General features: G+C 44.9%; 1 protein-coding gene across 1 annotated transcript in view; it reads right to left on the bottom strand.

Annotated features, from left to right (window-relative positions):
* Positions 1–18,569, bottom strand: part of Capn8 (calpain 8) — a 92,368-nt gene that overhangs the window by 4,036 nt on the left and 69,763 nt on the right. Inside the window, exons 11-16 of the mRNA XM_076873063.1 lie at positions 16,444–16,455; positions 13,225–13,436; positions 12,678–12,714; positions 7,877–7,945; positions 5,634–5,691; positions 4,063–4,127 (exon numbers count right to left, since the gene is read on the bottom strand). Coding sequence (XP_076729178.1) covers positions 4,063–4,127; positions 5,634–5,691; positions 7,877–7,945; positions 12,678–12,714; positions 13,225–13,436; positions 16,444–16,455 — 453 coding nt within the window. The remainder of the gene's footprint in view (positions 1–4,062; positions 4,128–5,633; positions 5,692–7,876; positions 7,946–12,677; positions 12,715–13,224; positions 13,437–16,443; positions 16,456–18,569) is intronic.

The raw sequence follows: 18,569 nt of genomic DNA, 5'->3' as shown, positions 1-18,569 counted from the left end.
AACCTTCCAACAGAGTGATGGTGGGAAACAGATTCAAAGGCAGATTAAAAAGCCAGGCACCCACCAAGGCCCTTCTCTGAAGCCAGACACAGAGGTAGGAATAAAGAGCATAAATCACCACCCTGAAGACCTCCTAACAATATCACTAATTAGTATCGACGGAGCTCCGAGATCTGCAAATTCACTTCCAGATTTAAATTTCTGTGACTGGTCATTCAAATGACAGTTTGTTGGAATGTCAACATGTTATCAGAAAAATGTTATCATCAGAAAAACCATCAGGAGGCCCGGACCCTGATTCTCAATCAAACAGTCTCCTCACCAGCCACTGCATAACTAAAGCAGGTGGGGAGCCATGCCTACTCTTCTGTGTCCAACTTGGGTTTTGTCCACCAGTGAACCCTGAATGCTGTGCTACCCTATGGAACTCAGTTCTGAACTGGACTTAACCTTGTGAAGTTTAGCCTCTTTGAAAGTCTATCTTTTTTTTACCACAACAAAATGAATAAACACCAGCATGTTATAGCACTATATTCAAATTCTAAAACAGACCACTGATCACTTCCTTAGCCAGCGGAAATTCTTGTAAAACTCACTGCTATAGATTGGATCTGGAATGTCCTCCTACTGTGTGTTAAAGCCTTGGTCTCCAGCTTGGTGTCATTGGAGGTGGTAGAACCATTAGAAGCGGGCCTAGTGGGAGACTCTAGGTCATTGGAAGCATGACCTTGAAGGGGTATTGGGACTCCAGCTTTCTTTCTCTCTCTCTTCCACCTTGGCTTCCATGAAGTAAGTTGTTCTGCTCCACCTCATACGCACACCATAATGTGCTGCCTTACCACAGTCCCAAAGTAATAGGGCAAATAAATTATGGACTGGGCCTCAAAAGCTGTGAGCCAAAATAAACCTTTCCTTTTTATAAATTGATCATTTCAGGTATTTTGTTACAGTAATGGACAGCTGACGAACACACACCCTTTAAGAAAGTCTATGTTCTTTTATCTATGATCAACACTGAATGTTGACCACAGCCTTCAAAGGCTTACTAATAATACAAACAACATATCTGAGGAGAGTATTGTATCACAGGAAGTTAAAACCCTGTGTCTAGGCACTTCATGTACTTACATCTCATTTCATCTTTATGATAGCCACACAAAGTAGATATTATTATCCCATTTTTCCAGGTTGGGGGAGACTGAGGTTCAGAGCATTTAGCAACTTACCCAAATTTATACATCTAACAAGCAGTGGAGCCAGAATCTGGACTTTTGTCTGTTCCAAAGTCCTTGTGCCAGAAAACCAGTAGTTCTAAATTCCAGAGGAAATTGCTTATAGAGACCAGACCTCTAGGCAGGATCTCCAGGACTGAAACTCAGGCAACTGTATTTTCAAATCTCTATGGATAATGAAGTACTAATATATGCTATAGGACTTGAAACATCATGCTAATGAAAGGAGCCAATCACAAAGGACCACATATTCTATGACTCCATTTACATAAATGTCCACAACAGGCAAATTTATAGAGCCAATAGATTAGTGGTGGCCTAGGAATGGGAGAAGATGAGGAGTGAGTTCTAACATGAGTACAGGGTTTCTTTTCGAAGCAATAAGCATGTTTTGAATTGTGGTGATGGTTGTTGTAATGGTTAATTTGAATTATATCAACTTGATTGGATTAAGAGATGTCAAGGATTAAGATGATTATGGAGGTGTTCATGAGGGTCTAGGACTGATTGGCATGTGGGATAGCCAATTGAAATGTAGACCCTCCCTAAGCGTGGGCAGCATTGACCAATAGGATGATGGCTTGGATGGAATAAAGGTTGGAAGAACAAGGAAGCAGCAGCAGATGCAAGCTCCATTCTTCTTGAACGGGGCTTTGATGGCTGCTGTGATCATCTGAGGATATCAGACTTTCTCTTCTTCACTCTTCCAAAGCGGACTCTGACAGTGATTCACCAGAAGGCTTAGGTCTCAGACTAGGGTGATATCATTGATTCCTCTTGTTCTGGGGCTTCAACCTCTTGGACTGTGCAGCTACTGGTTGTCCCAGCTCTCCAGCCTGCAGACTGCCATTGTGGACTATGCAACTTCTAGTCATGTAAGCCAACCTAATAAATCCCTTTTTTCATAATTATACTTCCTGTTGATTCTGTTCCTCTAGAGAATCCTGACTAATACAGTTGTACAACTCTGAATTTACCAAAAACCATTGAACTGGACACTTTAAGTGGCTACATTATATGGAACATGAATTATACATTAACTAAGCTGTTCTTTTTTTTTTTTTAATCTACATGGCTGGTTCTGTTGCACACCATGATTCAGAACCACTGCCCTGTACTATCTAATCTGTGGAAGAAAAACTCCTAAAGAGTGACAGAATCACAGTCCTCTTGGAACTGTGAGAGATACAAATACCACTGGGACAATAAGGGGTTAGCTACATAGTAACTCTAGGATTCGAATTGAAGTCCACAGGCAAGGTTTTATGAGAAAGATTCAGAAACTAAGGAACTATTTGCAGTAGAATAGATCAACCCTTAACAGTTCTCCATGGTCCATAAACTACTGGAAGGACACAGGGCTGAACAGCTCCAGCACTGTACAGGGAACAGTCTTCTGCCATTCTGGGACCACTAAATAGCACCATCTCTCCATCACTGATAACCCAGCAGCACATGAACTCTGCTGCTCATGATGCACTGCATGAAAGCTACACAAAGGAAAATCAGTCCTCCTGTCCCACTCCATTATTAGTGAAGAATCCTGCAGAAAAGGGCATCAGATCTCAGGATGGATGAGACCCTAAGAACTGAGGACAACCTCCCAAAGCTCTAAAGCTTCTTTATCGCCAGCATTGTGGAGAATGGTAACCTGGAGCTGCCCAAGGCAAAACTTGAAATGATGAAATGATGTTGGACCATCCATGCTTAGCCTTAGCCTTCTCCATCCCTCCCTAAAGTTCCTACCCACTTGCTATAGACTGGGTGTTTTATCCCCCCAAAATTCATATGTTGAAAGCTGATCCCAGGATGAGATAATTAGGTGGTAGGGCCTTTGGACGAAATTAGGTCATGAGAGTGGAGCCTTCACAACCAAAATTAGTGTCCTTATAGAAGGGACCCCAGAAAACTCATTCCTTCCCCCTTGTGAAGTTATAGTCATGAACCAGGAAACAGTTCCTCACCAAACACAAAAATCTGCCATGCCTTGATCCTGGACTTTCTAGCCTCCAGAATTTAATAAATAAATTTCTAGTGTTTTGTTTTGTTTTGGTGGAAGGTGGATACCTGGGATTGAACTCAGGGGCACTTGACTACTGAGCCACATCCCCAACCCTATTTTGTATTTTATTTATAGACAAGGTCTCACTGAGTTGCTTAGCACCTCACTTTTGCTGAGGCTGGCTGTGAACTCATGATCCTCCTGCCTCAGTCTCCAGAGCCACTGGGATTACAGGCATGCGCCACTGTACCAGGCATTCCTAGTGTTTATAAACCATCCAGTTTATGATATTCTGTTATAGCAGCTGGAAAAGATTAAAACCATTCCTTGACAGGAAGAGAGTGTTAAATTAGATCAGACAGAAAATATCTTGTGTGATGATTGTATAGTATTGGTAGAGAAAGTCCAAAGACCATGCGAAGTTTCTGAAAAAAGTCTTCCTCATAATGGGCAGTGGATGGATGGTGGGACCGAAGGAGGAACACTGCAGTTCCCAATGTGGGTGGTGGAGGAGGGGCAAATACCACCCATTTGCTATCTTTAAATTGCATGATTTTAGACAAGCCATTTAAACACTGCCTGCCTCTTTTTTTTTTTTTTTTTTTTTTTTGTTAACCTGGAAAGCAGAGGTAATCTCAAGTTTATTGAGGAATATTCATGAAATGATACCTTTTTCTTTGAAACTCAACCACAATTCCTAATACATGCTCAATATATGCATGTTTCCCTTCTCATTTTCCCCCTTTTCTATTCTGCCCTCCTTTCCTACTGGAAAAGGTGGAGGAATCTTTAAAAAACAGTAAAAATAATGTGACATATAAAGGATACATCCAACAGACTGATCATTTCCCTGCAAGTATTGATGTTGAATCCATTGAATTTAATGTCTGTTCCTAAAGATTGAAATAGAAAAGAGGGTGAGAATGAGGATTGTTTGAAGATAAGGGAAATAAATAACCTCCACAGTAGGAGACCACCAAAGACACCAGCCAGACTATGGAGCTGAATGTGGGTCTCCACAAAAAAAGTGAGAACATTGAGATGGGCTCATGGGCAGATACCCCCCAAACCTCCTGGATCACATACAGACATACAGACAAGCACCAGAATCAGAGTTCAATCTCTGAACCCCGAATTTGCTGCTCATCAGCATGGATTGGACAGATTAATATCTGAAAGCTTAGTTTCCTTCTCCATCAGATGAGAATGATATTGATATTGTTAATGCCAATACTTGCCCCCAAGAACTGGTGAGCATTAATGAGATGATGTAAGTGAAGTGTTAACCCAGAGATTGGTATATAAATTCTAAATAAAACAGCCAACTTTTCACTAGCAAGATATTGTTCTAATCACTATACATCTACTCTTCCAAACCACCTGATTTGGTAGATGCCATCATTGTCCCCACTCTATAGATAAGAAAACGGAGGCCCAGCCAGGTTATAGAGTTTGCTCAAGGTCACACCACCAGTAGAGGGCAGAGTTGGGGCTCCACCGCCTAAATTTTTAATTACAATCTACAGTCACTCAATTGAGCACTGCTATTCATCCCTGGCCTCTAACATAACCTTCCTCACACCTGGGAGTCAGGGCAGGTGTCAAAGACCCTGCAGCCTTCTCCTCTCCTCTCCACTCTTCTCAACAATAGCAGCAGCAAGAGAGGAGCAGAGGATGAAGAGCCATCCTGAGCCAGGGCCTGGGCTCAGAGACCTGGGGAGCTGCTCAGCCATATGTCCATCTCCAGGAAGCCCCTGTTTCCTGTATTCTCATTCAGGGTGAAAGACAGCCTTTACTCCACCAACTGGAAGACTTAACCAGGCCCATCCCTGGACCAGAAGAGAAGGGGGCTCCATACTAACTCCCATGGTGCTGAGGTTTCCAGGGGAGACATGAACTTCTCCTCCTGGTGTAACTGAATGAACTCTGGGGCAGCCCCCAAGACTTGCTGAAGCTTGAAGATGGGGAACCTAGTACAGGCTAGGACAGTCAGAATCATCCCTTCGACCCTGCCTCCCCAGATGGCTACAGAAGAAGGTCCTTAATCTGCCATGTCTCATGGTACAACCATATTAAATGTGTGAGACAGTGTCACATAAGTCAATTGCAGCCCAGACTCCCAGGAATCAGCAAATGATTGCATTTGACATCACAGGTTATTGATCCATTGTGCAAGGTCTAGCTGATCTCCAGCACCTCCCTCACGCCCACCCAGTGCCTCCTCCTCACTGATCTCTCCTGCCTTATGGCTCCCATCTTGCTGGACCTGTGGAGTCAGAGGCCAAAGTACCCCTTACAGTGATCCTGGCTAACTTCTGCCTGCCACCTCCCTCAATCCCACCCCAGCATCTTTCTTAGGTGCCCACAGACTTTCTGAGAGGCCCCAGGGAGGAACTTACGTTTGGAAAACACCCCATTCAGAACTGTCTTGAGCTTATTGGCACTGATCTCAGAATCCTAGAAAGAGCAACCAATTGCAAATCATGTCAGCCCTGCCAAGCTACTTAAAGATGCTAAATTAATTCAGAGCTTTTTCCATGGTCAGACACCCATCCCACCAGCCTTGTGATCTTAAAAGCATAGACAGCTTTAAAAACTCAAATTCTCCTTTTCCTCTGGGGTCCCCAACAGCCCAGCAGGATTGTGTGCTAACACTGTGAGCTTGGTGCCCACCGCAGCAGAAGGCTGCCTGCCTCCGAGGCTCTTGCTGCCTTGCATGGGGCTTGCCTAAACAGAAAACAAAGTGTGACAAGTAGCAATAACAGGAGCCAGCTCAGATGCGCCCCACATATGATATGGGATATACTTAAATCCATAACACAAGTGTGTTCCATGTTACAGTTAAAGAGCCATGGTTTTGTAAACTGCTAAATGCATGATGTCATTTGCCATTTTCATGGGATATGATGGCTTGAGGTTCACAGTTACCAAGTGGTGGAGCTAGGATTGTCTCATCCCAAAGTGCCACTTTGTTCCACTGCACCTGTGGGAATTGCTATTTCATGCAGAAGCCCATTTCAGACTGGGACTTGATATTTAGGGGAGCAGGATATACCCTGTATACTTCTGATAAACACTGAGCCAGAGGGAAGATTCATGCCTTAACCCTCCAATGGAAGACAGGATGATGAAGAGGCACTGAACCGAGAGCTGGGATCCAATCTGAACCTCGCTCCTTATCCTGTGTCCTTGGCACAGCTACTTGCTCTCCTCCCCAGCCAGGTCTTGGCACTGGATAAAGAGAAACCAGAGCCACACAAGGCAGTATTTCCTGTGAGGACAGCTGGCCTCACTGGGGCACAGGATGATCAGTCCCAATAATAACACCTGAGGTCCTTCTGAGAAGCCTCCAGGCCAGAATACAGCCCTCATTTGCCTGTCAGGGAAGAAATGGAATGTTGAGAGTCTACATTTGAACCTTGGCCCTGAATCTCTTGAGGCTTGATGCCCTCAACCAGCTCCTTAACTCCCTGTGCCTGTCATGTCACCAGCAGAATGGGGAGAGTGGTCATTGCCACCCTCCTCAGCAGAAGAAAGAAGAAAGATAGGTGTAGGAAGAACTCTACATATATGAACTTTTCTATCATTCTGGATGTTCTAAATAAAATATGGCCCCTTGGTAAGCTTTTGTTAGTAAAAACATTGTCCTGAGCATCTAAAACATGAACTGACTTTTGGCAAGGATTTTTCTCCAATGGCAATGTAAAAGAACTGTTGGCAGGTTTTCTTTTCTGCAAAGATTTCTGATGCATTTTCTTCCATTGCATCATTTTTATTGTTATTACTCTTTTTTAGATAGGGTCTTGATATGTTGCCCAGGCTAGTCTTAACTCTGGGGCTCAATCGATCCTCCTGCCTCAACCTCCCCAGTAGCTGGGACTATAGACACATGCTTCTGTGCTTAGCTTCCATTCCAGCCTGAAGTCTAAAAAGTCTTCCAGAGCTTTTCCAGGGGATGGAGAGCACTGCCTTTCCTTTCCTGAGGGCAGTTTATTATGCTCCAAAGAACAGGGTCAGCCACTCTTTATGGGGCCACCTGGGGCACTTTGAGTTCTGGGTAAGCTCTAATGACCAAAACAAACCTCAGCCTGCAGTACAGAGAGGAAGAATCGGGGCAGCTCTATCTCTGCTTCAAGCACCCCCTTATTACGTTCGCACCCTGTCCAAGCTTGGGTTCTGCAGGCTGAGCACTGCTGGTCTCTTGGGCCAGTGGGCTTAGCTGTGCCTCCAAGCCCAGGCTAGCTTAACTGAGCTGCCTCCTGCCTAGGCTGGGCAATCCCACCTCCAAAGGGTATCAATTTAGAGAGATTTTGCTGCTCTGACTCTCTAGTCAGAAGCCCCCATCTGACCAGGCCAAATAACAACAGAATCTAGAAGTTCCGCTTTTCTGTTTTCTCAAGTCAGCCAACGCAGGGAGAAAAATGACCTTAAGACAATGATTACTCTCCCCCAGCAGTGTAGGAAGGGCCCCCTGTCCTCTGAGAGGATGAGGGGACAGGCACAGAAGCTGGGCACCCAGAGAACATGGCTTCATTTTCTGTGCTCCTTCAGACCCAAGGGAATAAAGACAAACTTGACCAGAGCATTCCTGAGCGTGTAGTGTTCCTGACCATCTGGGAAGTTGCATCTGCCTTCCACTCACCTTCCCTGCAAATTCCTCAAACAGGCTCTGGATCTGCTTGTCTTCTTGATCCACCTCACTGGGATGTGGCTAAGAGGAAGGACAGTTGCAAAGTCAAGATAGGAATCACAGGAGAAAAATGAAAGACAAAGATTTGCAATTCATTCATTCATCCATTAGTATCTATTGTGCGTCAATCCTGTGTCAGGTTTTGGGTTAAGTGGGAATGAACAAGAGAGCCATCTGAGGTCCCTACCTGAGAGGGCTTAAGATCCAGCAAGGATGCCCTGCCCCAGCCCAGGGGATCCTCTCTGAGTCATGTGGGAAGTGACCCCCCCCTGCCCACACACACACACACACACACACTTCCTGATTTCAACCTGGAAAGCGGTTCAGAGAACACCAAAACCCTGACATTGAGGAATCTCAGTCTAGGTCTGTGGACACAGGATCCTATCACTGATGACCTTCATAGGGACCTGTGAGCTCCATAAATGACATGAAAATTTTGGGTCATATTTATATGTATTTTTCTAGTTTTTATCAGATTCTCAAAGAACAATCTGTTATGATTTGGATCTAGAATGGTCCCCTCCCAAAGACTCACATGTGGAGTGGTTGGTCCCAGTGTAGCAGTCAGTGTCCAGAGGTGGGGCCTTTGGGAAGTGATTGGGATCCTGAGGGCTCTGTTTCCATCAGTGGATTAATTCATTGACAGCTGAATGGACTATTGGGAGGTGATGGAAACTACAGGTGGTGGGGCATGGTTAGAGGAAACAGATCACTGGGAGTGTGCCCTGGAAAGGAATTTGTCTCTGGCCTCTCTATTGTTTTTCCTGGATATTTGTCACAGTGACAAAAAGCTGACTAATACAAATATGATTAAAAAGTGGTTGAGAACACAGCCTAATTAGATACAGCAGAACTAAAAGCCAGAAGACCAGGGCTGAAATAGCACATTGGCCACTTACTGGATCCCATGTCAGGGCTCTGAATATCCATTTCCTCAACTCTAATATTAAATTAACTTGAGCTGTTTCATGGGGTCATTTTGAAAATCAAATAAGCACTAATGTATGTCAAAGTCCTTTGGAAATCACAAACCATTATATGAATGCCTTTGACCAGAGACTTTCTGATATGATAATGGGCTCCATCCAAAATTAAACAATCCTCCAACTGTCACCACTAGACAGAAAAGTCACAGCTTCCCAGAGGGTTGGAAGAGCTTTCAGAGGGCCAGGTCAATGTCTTCCAAAACCATCAATAAGATAATATAAAAGGCCCAATACAGCCTGAATGTTCTACACTAATATAAGTAACAACAGTAGGAATCAAAATTACTTTTGTTGAATACTTGCTACCATGAGGTACTTTATATGAATTATTTCACTTAACACTCATGGCTATACTGTGAGGGGGTCTCATTACTACTCACACTTCACAGATAGAGAAATTTTTTAACATAAAGAGTTAAGTAAGAGGACCAGATCACACAACCAGTAAATGATGGAACCAGGATTCAAACTCCAGCTACACACTTCTCCACCAACATCTAGATGATAACCAGAGATTTCTGAATAAATGAGGGAAGTGTGACTTGGAGACTTATAGGGGAAGAAAAGAGAGGTTCTGGAAAGCAATGACCTTTCTTGTCTCTGGCATCTTATTGCTCTCTGCATCCCATCCTCAGCTCTCAGGGCTGTTTCCTCACTCATCACGGGAGGATGTTAATGCCTACCATTACCAATAAGATGAGGAAGGGGTTGGGGTTGTAGCTCAGTGATAAAGCACTCGCCTAGCATGCATGAGGCACTGGGTTCCATCCTCAGCACTGAATAAATGTAAAATAAAGATATTGTGTCCACCTAAAACTTAAAAATAAATATTAAATAATAATAAGATGAGGAAGTCCAAAAACACACATATATATTTTTAGAAGGAAAAATTGATAAATACTTCTACCTCATACATATGATTTTAAAGTAGTTTTGCAGGAGGAAAAAAGCCAAGGTTACATTGTTCATGTAATGTGGAACACCAGAACCTAGTGAGAAGTCTATAAATTCTAGACATGAAATAAAAGTCTATTATTCTGGGAAAATGTTTTACTAAAACCAGGGAATGGATATGAGCACCTACTGGCACAGAACAGGCACTTGGCCACTAGGGGGAACATTGGACACAGTGGAACTTTGGGACACTGGGAATGAGGACTATGTGTTCATTATGATGGTAAATACAGAACTTAAGTTTGTTCATTCATTCAAAAAGGACTCACTCAACACCTGGCACAAGTTGGGAACTGTCCATATCTGTGTCTGAATGCACTGATGCATTGTTCTCAAGGAATTTATTATCATGGAATTAGCTGCTGTCCTCATAGAATAATATATGCAAAAAAAAAAAAAACCTTTGCAAATGATAAAGTGATATGGCAAACTCAAGGAACTAGTTTCTTGTTATTATGTCACCTGTCAGTGACATCTTTACAGCCCTGCTCAATGTAACACATCTAAGTTCCAATCTTTTGTTGGTTCACCCTCAATTTTTTCCCCTTTGCACATTCTAAGCAGGCTCTCAGGCCCTTTGAGCATCCAACTGTCCATGACTTAGAGGTTTCTGGAGGGAGGAAGAGAAGTTCTGGAAGGCAATAACTCTTTCTGTCTCTTGTAAAGTCCTGAGTTCCCTGAACACAGTATCACTGTATTATGTGTGTACATGTATCCATATACTGTGTGTGTATGTGTGGTATGTGTATACATGTGGTGTTTGTATGTGTATTTGATATGTTTGTGTGTGAATGTATGTGGGGGTATGCATGTGAGGGGTATGATATGTGTATGTATATTTGCATAGCATGTATATAGTATATGTATGTAATTTATATGCCCAGTTTGTGTATGCTAGGTGTAGGGGGCAGGTGTTGGGGTATGCAGTATGTGTGTGCTATGTGTATGTGCACCTGTGTGGTATATATGTGCTGTGTGTGTGGTGTATATATGTGTGGGTATGTATGCATGTTTTGTGTATGGTGTGTATGTATTTGTGGTGTGTTTATGTAGTACGCATTGTGATGTGTATATGTGGTGTGTGTATGTGTGTATGTAGTGTAGCATGCGTGTATCAGGGGAAGCTGCCCCCAGAGAGAAAAAGCAGAGTTTCTATGATATCAAGGATACATTGGAAGTCCACAAGGTCTTGGAATACTAGGGACCTTTGTATGGCTCCATAGCCAAGCTCTGGGGACCCCAGAAGGCTGGTCCCTGCCTGGGGGATCCTACTTCATCAAGCCACAAGCCAAGTGCAGAAACCCAAAAGCTGTAATCTATGCAGGAAGCTAAGAGCTGGCCATAGGCTGACCAATCTGCATCCATGACCAGAAGAGGTGTTGCTTTGAGTCTTCAGAAAACCTCAAGACCATGGGAAATAAAGATGGGGAGTAATCAACAGGATTGAACTTCTGCCAGCCTCGTCCAAGGGAGGCTTAGAGTCGGTTTGAAGCTGATTTAGCAGAAACAAACAAACAAAAAGACTAAGATCCCTACTCCACACTGGAGAACTGACTCTTCTAACATGCCTGGGTCTGACAGTAAGAGATGCCACTGAGAATGATCAGCCCCCTGAGGGCAGCAAGGAGGCTGAACTGGCATCTGCAACTGGGGGAGGTGGGAGTGGGAGGAAGAATTCTGTCTGGCTAGGCCACTAGGAGCCACAGCACAGGAAGGACCTCTGGGGCCAGGCATTGCAGCCGACTTGAGGCACTACTGACAGTGGGTTGCAGTACTGGGCTCCAGGACTCAGAGGAGTAATCACATCAGAGCAGACTAACCCGAGTAGGAAAGGACAGACAGCGGGGGTGTGCTTTTCTATCTGATAGACTCCCAACAAAAACCCCCAGGGCAAGATGGGTCCTTATTTGTCATTTTCTCATGCATCTTCAGAAATACAACCTTACAAATTTGATATATGTCCAGTAATAAAATATGCCGGGCCCCACCTCCATTCAGCCAAGGACAGCAGCTCAGCCCCTAGGGTGAAGATTACTTTATGTGGTATCTGCAGCCAGAGACACCTCAGTCCATTTGGGTAGGTTGGGGGGTGGGTGGAAGCTGGGCTCACGCCCCCATATAGATAGTCCTGCCCCACCCCTGGGCCCTGCACCAGTGCCTGCACAGGGTGACCCTCACAGAGCAGCAGCATGGTAATGCCACATACATCTGAGAAAAAGGACAGGAAATTGAAGACACCGTGAGGGATAAAGGGAGGAGTTTGTTGAACCCACACTGCAAACCACATATACTTCTTCCTCCAAAGGTGGATCTGAACTTACCTCCTCCATGGGACCTTCCCAGGGTAAGTGCTAAACCAGCACCCCTAAATCCCTCCCCTTTGCTGCCCCAACCCTACACACATGCAAGCTTAGAGAAGGTGTGCGCTTCCCTTCATCTTTTTCATATGCTTCCACCATTTGTCCTCCAGAACCCTGGAGATCAATCCAAGAACAGGGGACTCTATCTATTTCTCCCATTGACTTCTTTATCCTGCACAGAACACTCAAGCACACAGTGAGCTCTCTGACTGAATGTGGCAGATGCTAAGACCTGTCCCTTAGGGAGTGGGGATGCATTACAAAGCCTGCGTTCCAGTGCTATTTCTATCTCATCTTCTCAGGAAGAGCCAGCACCTGGAAAAATATTGTGGACTTGATGAATAAGAAGTTGCCATCCTTAATATGTAAAAAACTCTGTTAAATCAACAAGAAACTCCCAACTACTGCTATACAATATGTCAAAACTTAGAATAATAAGAGACTGCATACCTCATGTGGATTTCCAGCCACAACATTTCCAATTTCCCTGAAACACAAAGAAAAGAAAAAAAAAATATGAGAAAGTTAAAAGCTCAGCTAATAACTAGGTTCTTACAGGAAGTTTTTGGCCCTTCTGAGGAACTGACTGACCACCTGAGACCTGCAATTCCTACTAATAACTGCATAAACTGAATCTTCAACCAGAATCCCTCCCCTTTGCTGCCCAACCCTCACCCCTCCCTGAATTTTTCATCAGAGACAAGAGCTTCAAGTTAAGTATTCTCTTTAATGGATTCTAGAGGATCTAGCCTGGTGATTTCTGGGGAGTTTTTCCATTACCTTACCCCAGTTATCACTCTTCTCCTTCCTTGGGAACCTGGTTACGTGAATCCCTGTTGAAATGACCTTACGGAGATGAGCCAGCAAGAAACCACAGCCCTATGTGCATGTATGTACCATGTACCTGTGGCCCCTGCACTTGGGTGCGGCCATTTCCCTTGGCTGGCCTGGCACTCAGGCAACCTTAGGCCCCACCTCGGAGCGAAAGGAGACTCACAGAGCCTTGGCCTTCTTCTCGGAGAACACCCTCAAGCAGAAGTCGCCGTCCTTGAAGGGCTCAAATGTGGACGGCACCACCAGGTACTCCCCAGGGGGCAGCCGAGCTCGGCCAGACACCTCCCGCAGGTTGACATAGGTGCTGGAGCGAGTGGAGGGCTGGTGACCCAGGAAGAAGTCCCGGCCCAGGTGTATATCTGTGTGACTTTCCAGCTGTAAGCAATAGGCAGAATCAATTTCTTTCTAAATCCTGAAGATGAGAGCTAAGAGCTGGGTTTTATAGTGCTGATTTAGGGATCATTGATTTTTAACACCACTCTCGAGAATCAGAAAGCCTTGCATTCTGTCATGATCTCACTGTGTATCAATCATCAAATGTATTTGGAGCATCTTCTTGGTGCCAGGCCCTGTTGGAGGCATTGATTTGACTGCTTGAGAGAGGCCGGACCTTTTCTCTCTGAACCTCCCCAAATTGAAAGGTTGAGCCCAGGACCTCTGGTGTGTGCTATCTGGGTAGTTTCCTCCTAATTCCAATAGACTCTTACTCTGCAGTTATCCCTGTAGATGTGACAGTGACCTTCCCAGTACAGACCCAAGACTGGAGAGTGAGCTTTGAGCTTGGTCCTTAAACACAAGCTGCCAGACGGGCCTCTCACTCTTGGCTACCTGGGGAAATTACTCAGCAAGGTGACTGAGGTGGTCAGGCTGGGGCCCAAAGAGGCAGCTCTGAAGGAGGCAGGCAGAGGAGGCAGCCACAGCCAGCCCAATTTGGGGTCCCTCCTGGCCTCTTCAGGGCCTTCTCCCAGAGGGGAAGATACTCCCTATGACACCCTTATCTGTTGTGGGGAAGGAAGAGGCTATTGGTTTGTGGCACAGGCTAATTAGTGGCTGCAGAGTGCTTCGAAAACACAGGTGCCACTGTGGTTATTGCTGTAATTAAGCCTCCCATGGCACTGCATCTTTATGATCAATCTTCATCATGATGTCTGTGACAGAGGGCAAGTGCTGATAAGCTGCAAGGGCTAAGACTTCTGCGTGACCTGGATCTAGAATACCCACCCTGGAGTGGGCTGTGTCCAAATGTGGTCACTTCTTGAACCACTCGTCTGCTAAACAGGAGAGGAAAGTAGAGCCACCTGTCCCCATTGCCCTGGCCAGGATTTCACAGGGATTCCGCAGGCAGGCCCTGCTGACCCAGAAGTCACAGTGCTTGATATTCCTACTGAAAATATTTACACTCTGGGCATAAGAATGCTGGGGGCATGGCCAACAGGTCATGGCTAAGGCCTAAGTGTCATGAGTTACGTGTGTGTGTGTGTGTGTGTGTGTGTGTGTGTGTGTTTCCCCAGTGTGGGAATGAAACCCAGGAACTCATGCATTTTAAGCAAGTGCTCTACCATTGAGCTACATCCCCAGCCCTAGTTAAATGTTATTCTCGCCATCCATGAAGATAACAAGGGGAGAGAGAGAGAGGGCCCCTTCAGATGAAATACTAAGTAATGTTGAAACAGGGAAGCAGTGGGGAATGAAATTGGCCAAATTGTATTGTTCTGTTGTGTGCACTTACAAATAGGAAACAACAATTCCTGCTATTTTATTTAATTATAATGCACCAATTTAAAAAAAAAGAAGAAGAAGGAAATGGAGAAGCAAACTCTAATTGGGTTGAGCTGGGAAGGAGGGAAGCTGAGTTCCAGGGTGGAGCAGCTTAGAGAAGCCCTGTTTGGGAAGTTGGGGTGGGAATTGGAGACACTAACACAAGAGCTGGGTCCCCTCTTCCTACCAGGAACCCCCCACAAGTTAGGGCAACAACATCCCTGACCTTAAATATTCTCTCAACTTGACTCAGGAGCAAAGGGACAGGAATCCAGCAGGTTTAACTGATTGTGCTTCTCAAAGTGTGGGCGCAGACCAGAATCAGTATAAGAAACCTAGGGGCAATGCAAATTACTGGGCTGGACACCTACAAAACCAGAAACTACTGGAGTGAGGCTCAGCCACCTGTGCTTTAGCAAGCCCTGAAGGGGATTCTGAGGCAACTTCAAGTTTGATAACCATTGACCTAAAGACTCACTGACACTTGGAGAACACAAGATCCACAGGGTCACACTGAGGGAACCATGAGGTGCTATCGAGGACAGTTCCACTGCCTGCATGTATATGATCCCTCACTCATATTAATGGGGCATTTCTGATGGGAACCACCATCAACTTGATTTAACTCAGGTTTGGTTTTAATTGAAGTAGCAATTAAAAGTAGCCCTTGTCTGTTTCCTCCATAATAAAATGCATTTGTGATCTAAGGGCAGGGTAGACCAGTAGTCTCTAACACTTTATAGGCCTGGGGTCTGTGAATATTCTTCTTGTTGGTATATGTTACATCACTGGACAAGCCTGAGAACCTGAAAAGGCAGGAGGAAGGCTGCAACATGGCAGGTACACTGCTACATAGTGAGTGCAACTGACTCCAGAGTGGAATAGTGGGTCTCAGCCTTGGCTGTACATTGGAATCACATGGATCATTCACAAATCTATGATGCCTGGATCCTCCACCCCCACCCTAGAGATTCTGATGCAGCTGAGCTGCGGTGTAGCCTGAGCATTGAGACTCTTGAAGGCTCTTCCAGTTATAACCCAGGAGACCATCACTAGCATGTGTAAAGGCCTCACTTTGCACTGACTGTGTCTCACAATGAGTTATGCAGGTTTCCTCCCAGGAGTGCTGCCTAAGGCTCCTGCCTTCAACTAGCTGAGTGGATGGGATAGTCAGGTGAACCTGGGATGGCAGAGGACATTCCGGATAGAAGTGTGACACTGAAAACATGGCCCCCTACCCCAGCTGGAAATTACTGAGATACAGGAAAAGCAGAGAACTGAGAAGATAAAGTTGGTACTTCCTTTTCTTACCAGAAATCAGGGCATTTATTTCTGTTGTCCAGGTAAATAAGTTGTACTAAAATCATCTTGTTTAGACCAGAACATCAGACACACAGAGGCAAAGATCGCCTCCATTCCCTTCCCAGGAATCCTGACAGGTGGGAATGGGCTCATCTTTACCAATGGTATCCACGACGAGGGCTACCAGCTCACTGGATCAGTGAGTCCACAGGAGAACTGGCTTCCCTCATAGGAAGCAGATGGTGCTGGGTACCTGTCCCAAAGGCAGTCAAGCTCTTTCTTACCAAAGGAAGGATGTCCTGTCAGTACAGTACTCACATACCTCCTTGGGAACCTACAGGACAGAAGATAAAAGCAGGTTACCTCAACCTAGATGCCCTTCAATAGATGAATGGATAAAGAAACTGTGGTATGTACACACAATGGAATATTACTAGCATTAAAAGATAATAAAATTATGACATTTGTGGGTAAATGGATGGAGTTGGAGAATATCATGCTAAGCAAAGTAAGCCAATCCCCCCAAAAACCAAAGGCCAAATGTTTTCTCTGATAAGTGGAAAAGGGGAAGGAGGGGATAGGAAAGATGGTGGAATGAGATGGACATCATTACCCTAGGTACATGTATGATTGCATGAATGGTGTGACTCTATTTCATGTACAACCAGAGAAATGGAAAATTGTGCTCCATTTGTACACAATGAAACTAAGAGCATTCTGCTGTCATGTATAACTGATTAGAACAAATAAAAAAATATTTTTTTAAAAAAAGCAGATTACTGGACAGCTCAAAGTCCTCCTTTTGTGCTTTTGCATTCCTCCCTACATCTTGTAGATGATAGATTTTGGTAGCTTTAGTTGTTGCTTAAGTGAGAAACTAGTTAGCATTTCTGAGTCTGGACAGTTTTTAATCAATTTCAAGGCCATTCAGAAACTACTAAGTCTTAGAAATCTAGGGGTGGAGAGCGGGTTCTACTTTTCTATTTTATTTTCTTGTGTATAATCTACAAAAATCCTAGGTTCTTCAAGAGTTAATAAAACTTCAGGCTTAAATAAGAGCTGACATCTTCTTACAAACCTACAGACCTGGCTTCCCAGATCAAGGTCCTGGCCAGAAAAGGGATCTCACTCAACTTGAGCCATAATTTATCTTTCCCTTGGTCATCACAAGTGGTCCAAGAATAGGCATGTGACCCAAGTTTGGTCTATCAAAAAATTCTCTAGGATTTTTGTCACTGAAACTGAGGAAAGGAGCCCCTTCCCTTATTACAGGATAAAGACATCTAGTGTGGGAAAAGAGCACCAACAGTAAACAGGAGGTGTGGAGAGAAAGAGTCCTGGTAGCAATCAAGTCCCTTGTCCCAAGCATCCCTCTCCTTCCCACAGTCTGGTCATGAGGTGATAAATTCCTTTCTTACCAGCTTAAGAATTAGGCTGTCTTAGTTACAAACTGCAAATGTTGACTCCCACAAGAGATGAGTCTCAGACCCAGAGTGGAAGCCCTGCCATGTGCTAGGCTAGAGAAGAAGACTTCCGTCCCCATGTGTCCTTTTCCCTCCTTCTTCTCTATCACACAGGCTATTTGGACCAGAAGGGCAGGGCAGGCATTGTTGGTGGCTAAGGTCAGTGGGCAACTGCCTACAACTCTGAGAAACAACAAAATGAGGGAAAATTGGGACCAGCAGGCATCCATTTGTCATTGGCAGCAGACATGGAACAGTCTGGGGGTCACTGTTTCCTCCTTTAATTTTGAGTTTAAACCCAAATCATCCATGCAGAGGCTCTGACTGTCTGGGAAAGCAGAGCCCCTCCCCCGATGGAAATCTCTCTTCTCCACTCCAGGCCTGAAAGCAGGGGCTTTTCCCTCCCCAGCAGGGGCTTCCCTAACCAATTTGGCAGTCTTTTCATAACAACTCGACCACTGCAGCTGCTATCAATATGCTTCAAATCCACCCCGCCAAGAGTCACTGGGCAGGAACTGAGCCAGGCAAGTGCAGCGAGACAGAAGAGAAGGCCTTAGCCATTGCCCATGGAGGGATGGGAAGAGACAGCTATCTAGGAAGTGCAGGATCCTGAGTGCAAATGACAGGCCAGCCTGGCAGGAGGCTGTTGTCACTGCAGGAAGATGAAAGGAGGAAAGACCAGACAAGCAGGGCTCTTTAGCCTTCAGGGATTCCTGGCTGCTTTTCAATAGGCGACAGGTTTTTAGCCTCAAACTGGATTCCAGTTTCACACAGTTAAGGCCAGAGAAGGAAGATACATGGATAAGAGTATGGCATCCCTAAAACGCCAGCTACTCTACAATCCCAGCTGCTCCCTGCAACCCCAGCTGCTCCCTATAGCCATGGCTACTCCCTACATTCATTCTCTCAATCTAATTTTAAAACTGCTTCTGTTCACAAATGTCAGGCCTTAAATTATGTGCCTCTTATAAGAAGAAAGACCATG

This window comes from Callospermophilus lateralis, chromosome 13 (genome assembly GCF_048772815.1).
Source record: "Callospermophilus lateralis isolate mCalLat2 chromosome 13, mCalLat2.hap1, whole genome shotgun sequence".
Lineage (NCBI taxonomy): Eukaryota > Metazoa > Chordata > Mammalia > Rodentia > Sciuridae > Callospermophilus > Callospermophilus lateralis.
The sequence above is the reverse complement of the archived record's forward strand: the minus strand, read 5'-3'. Positions and strand labels throughout refer to the sequence as shown.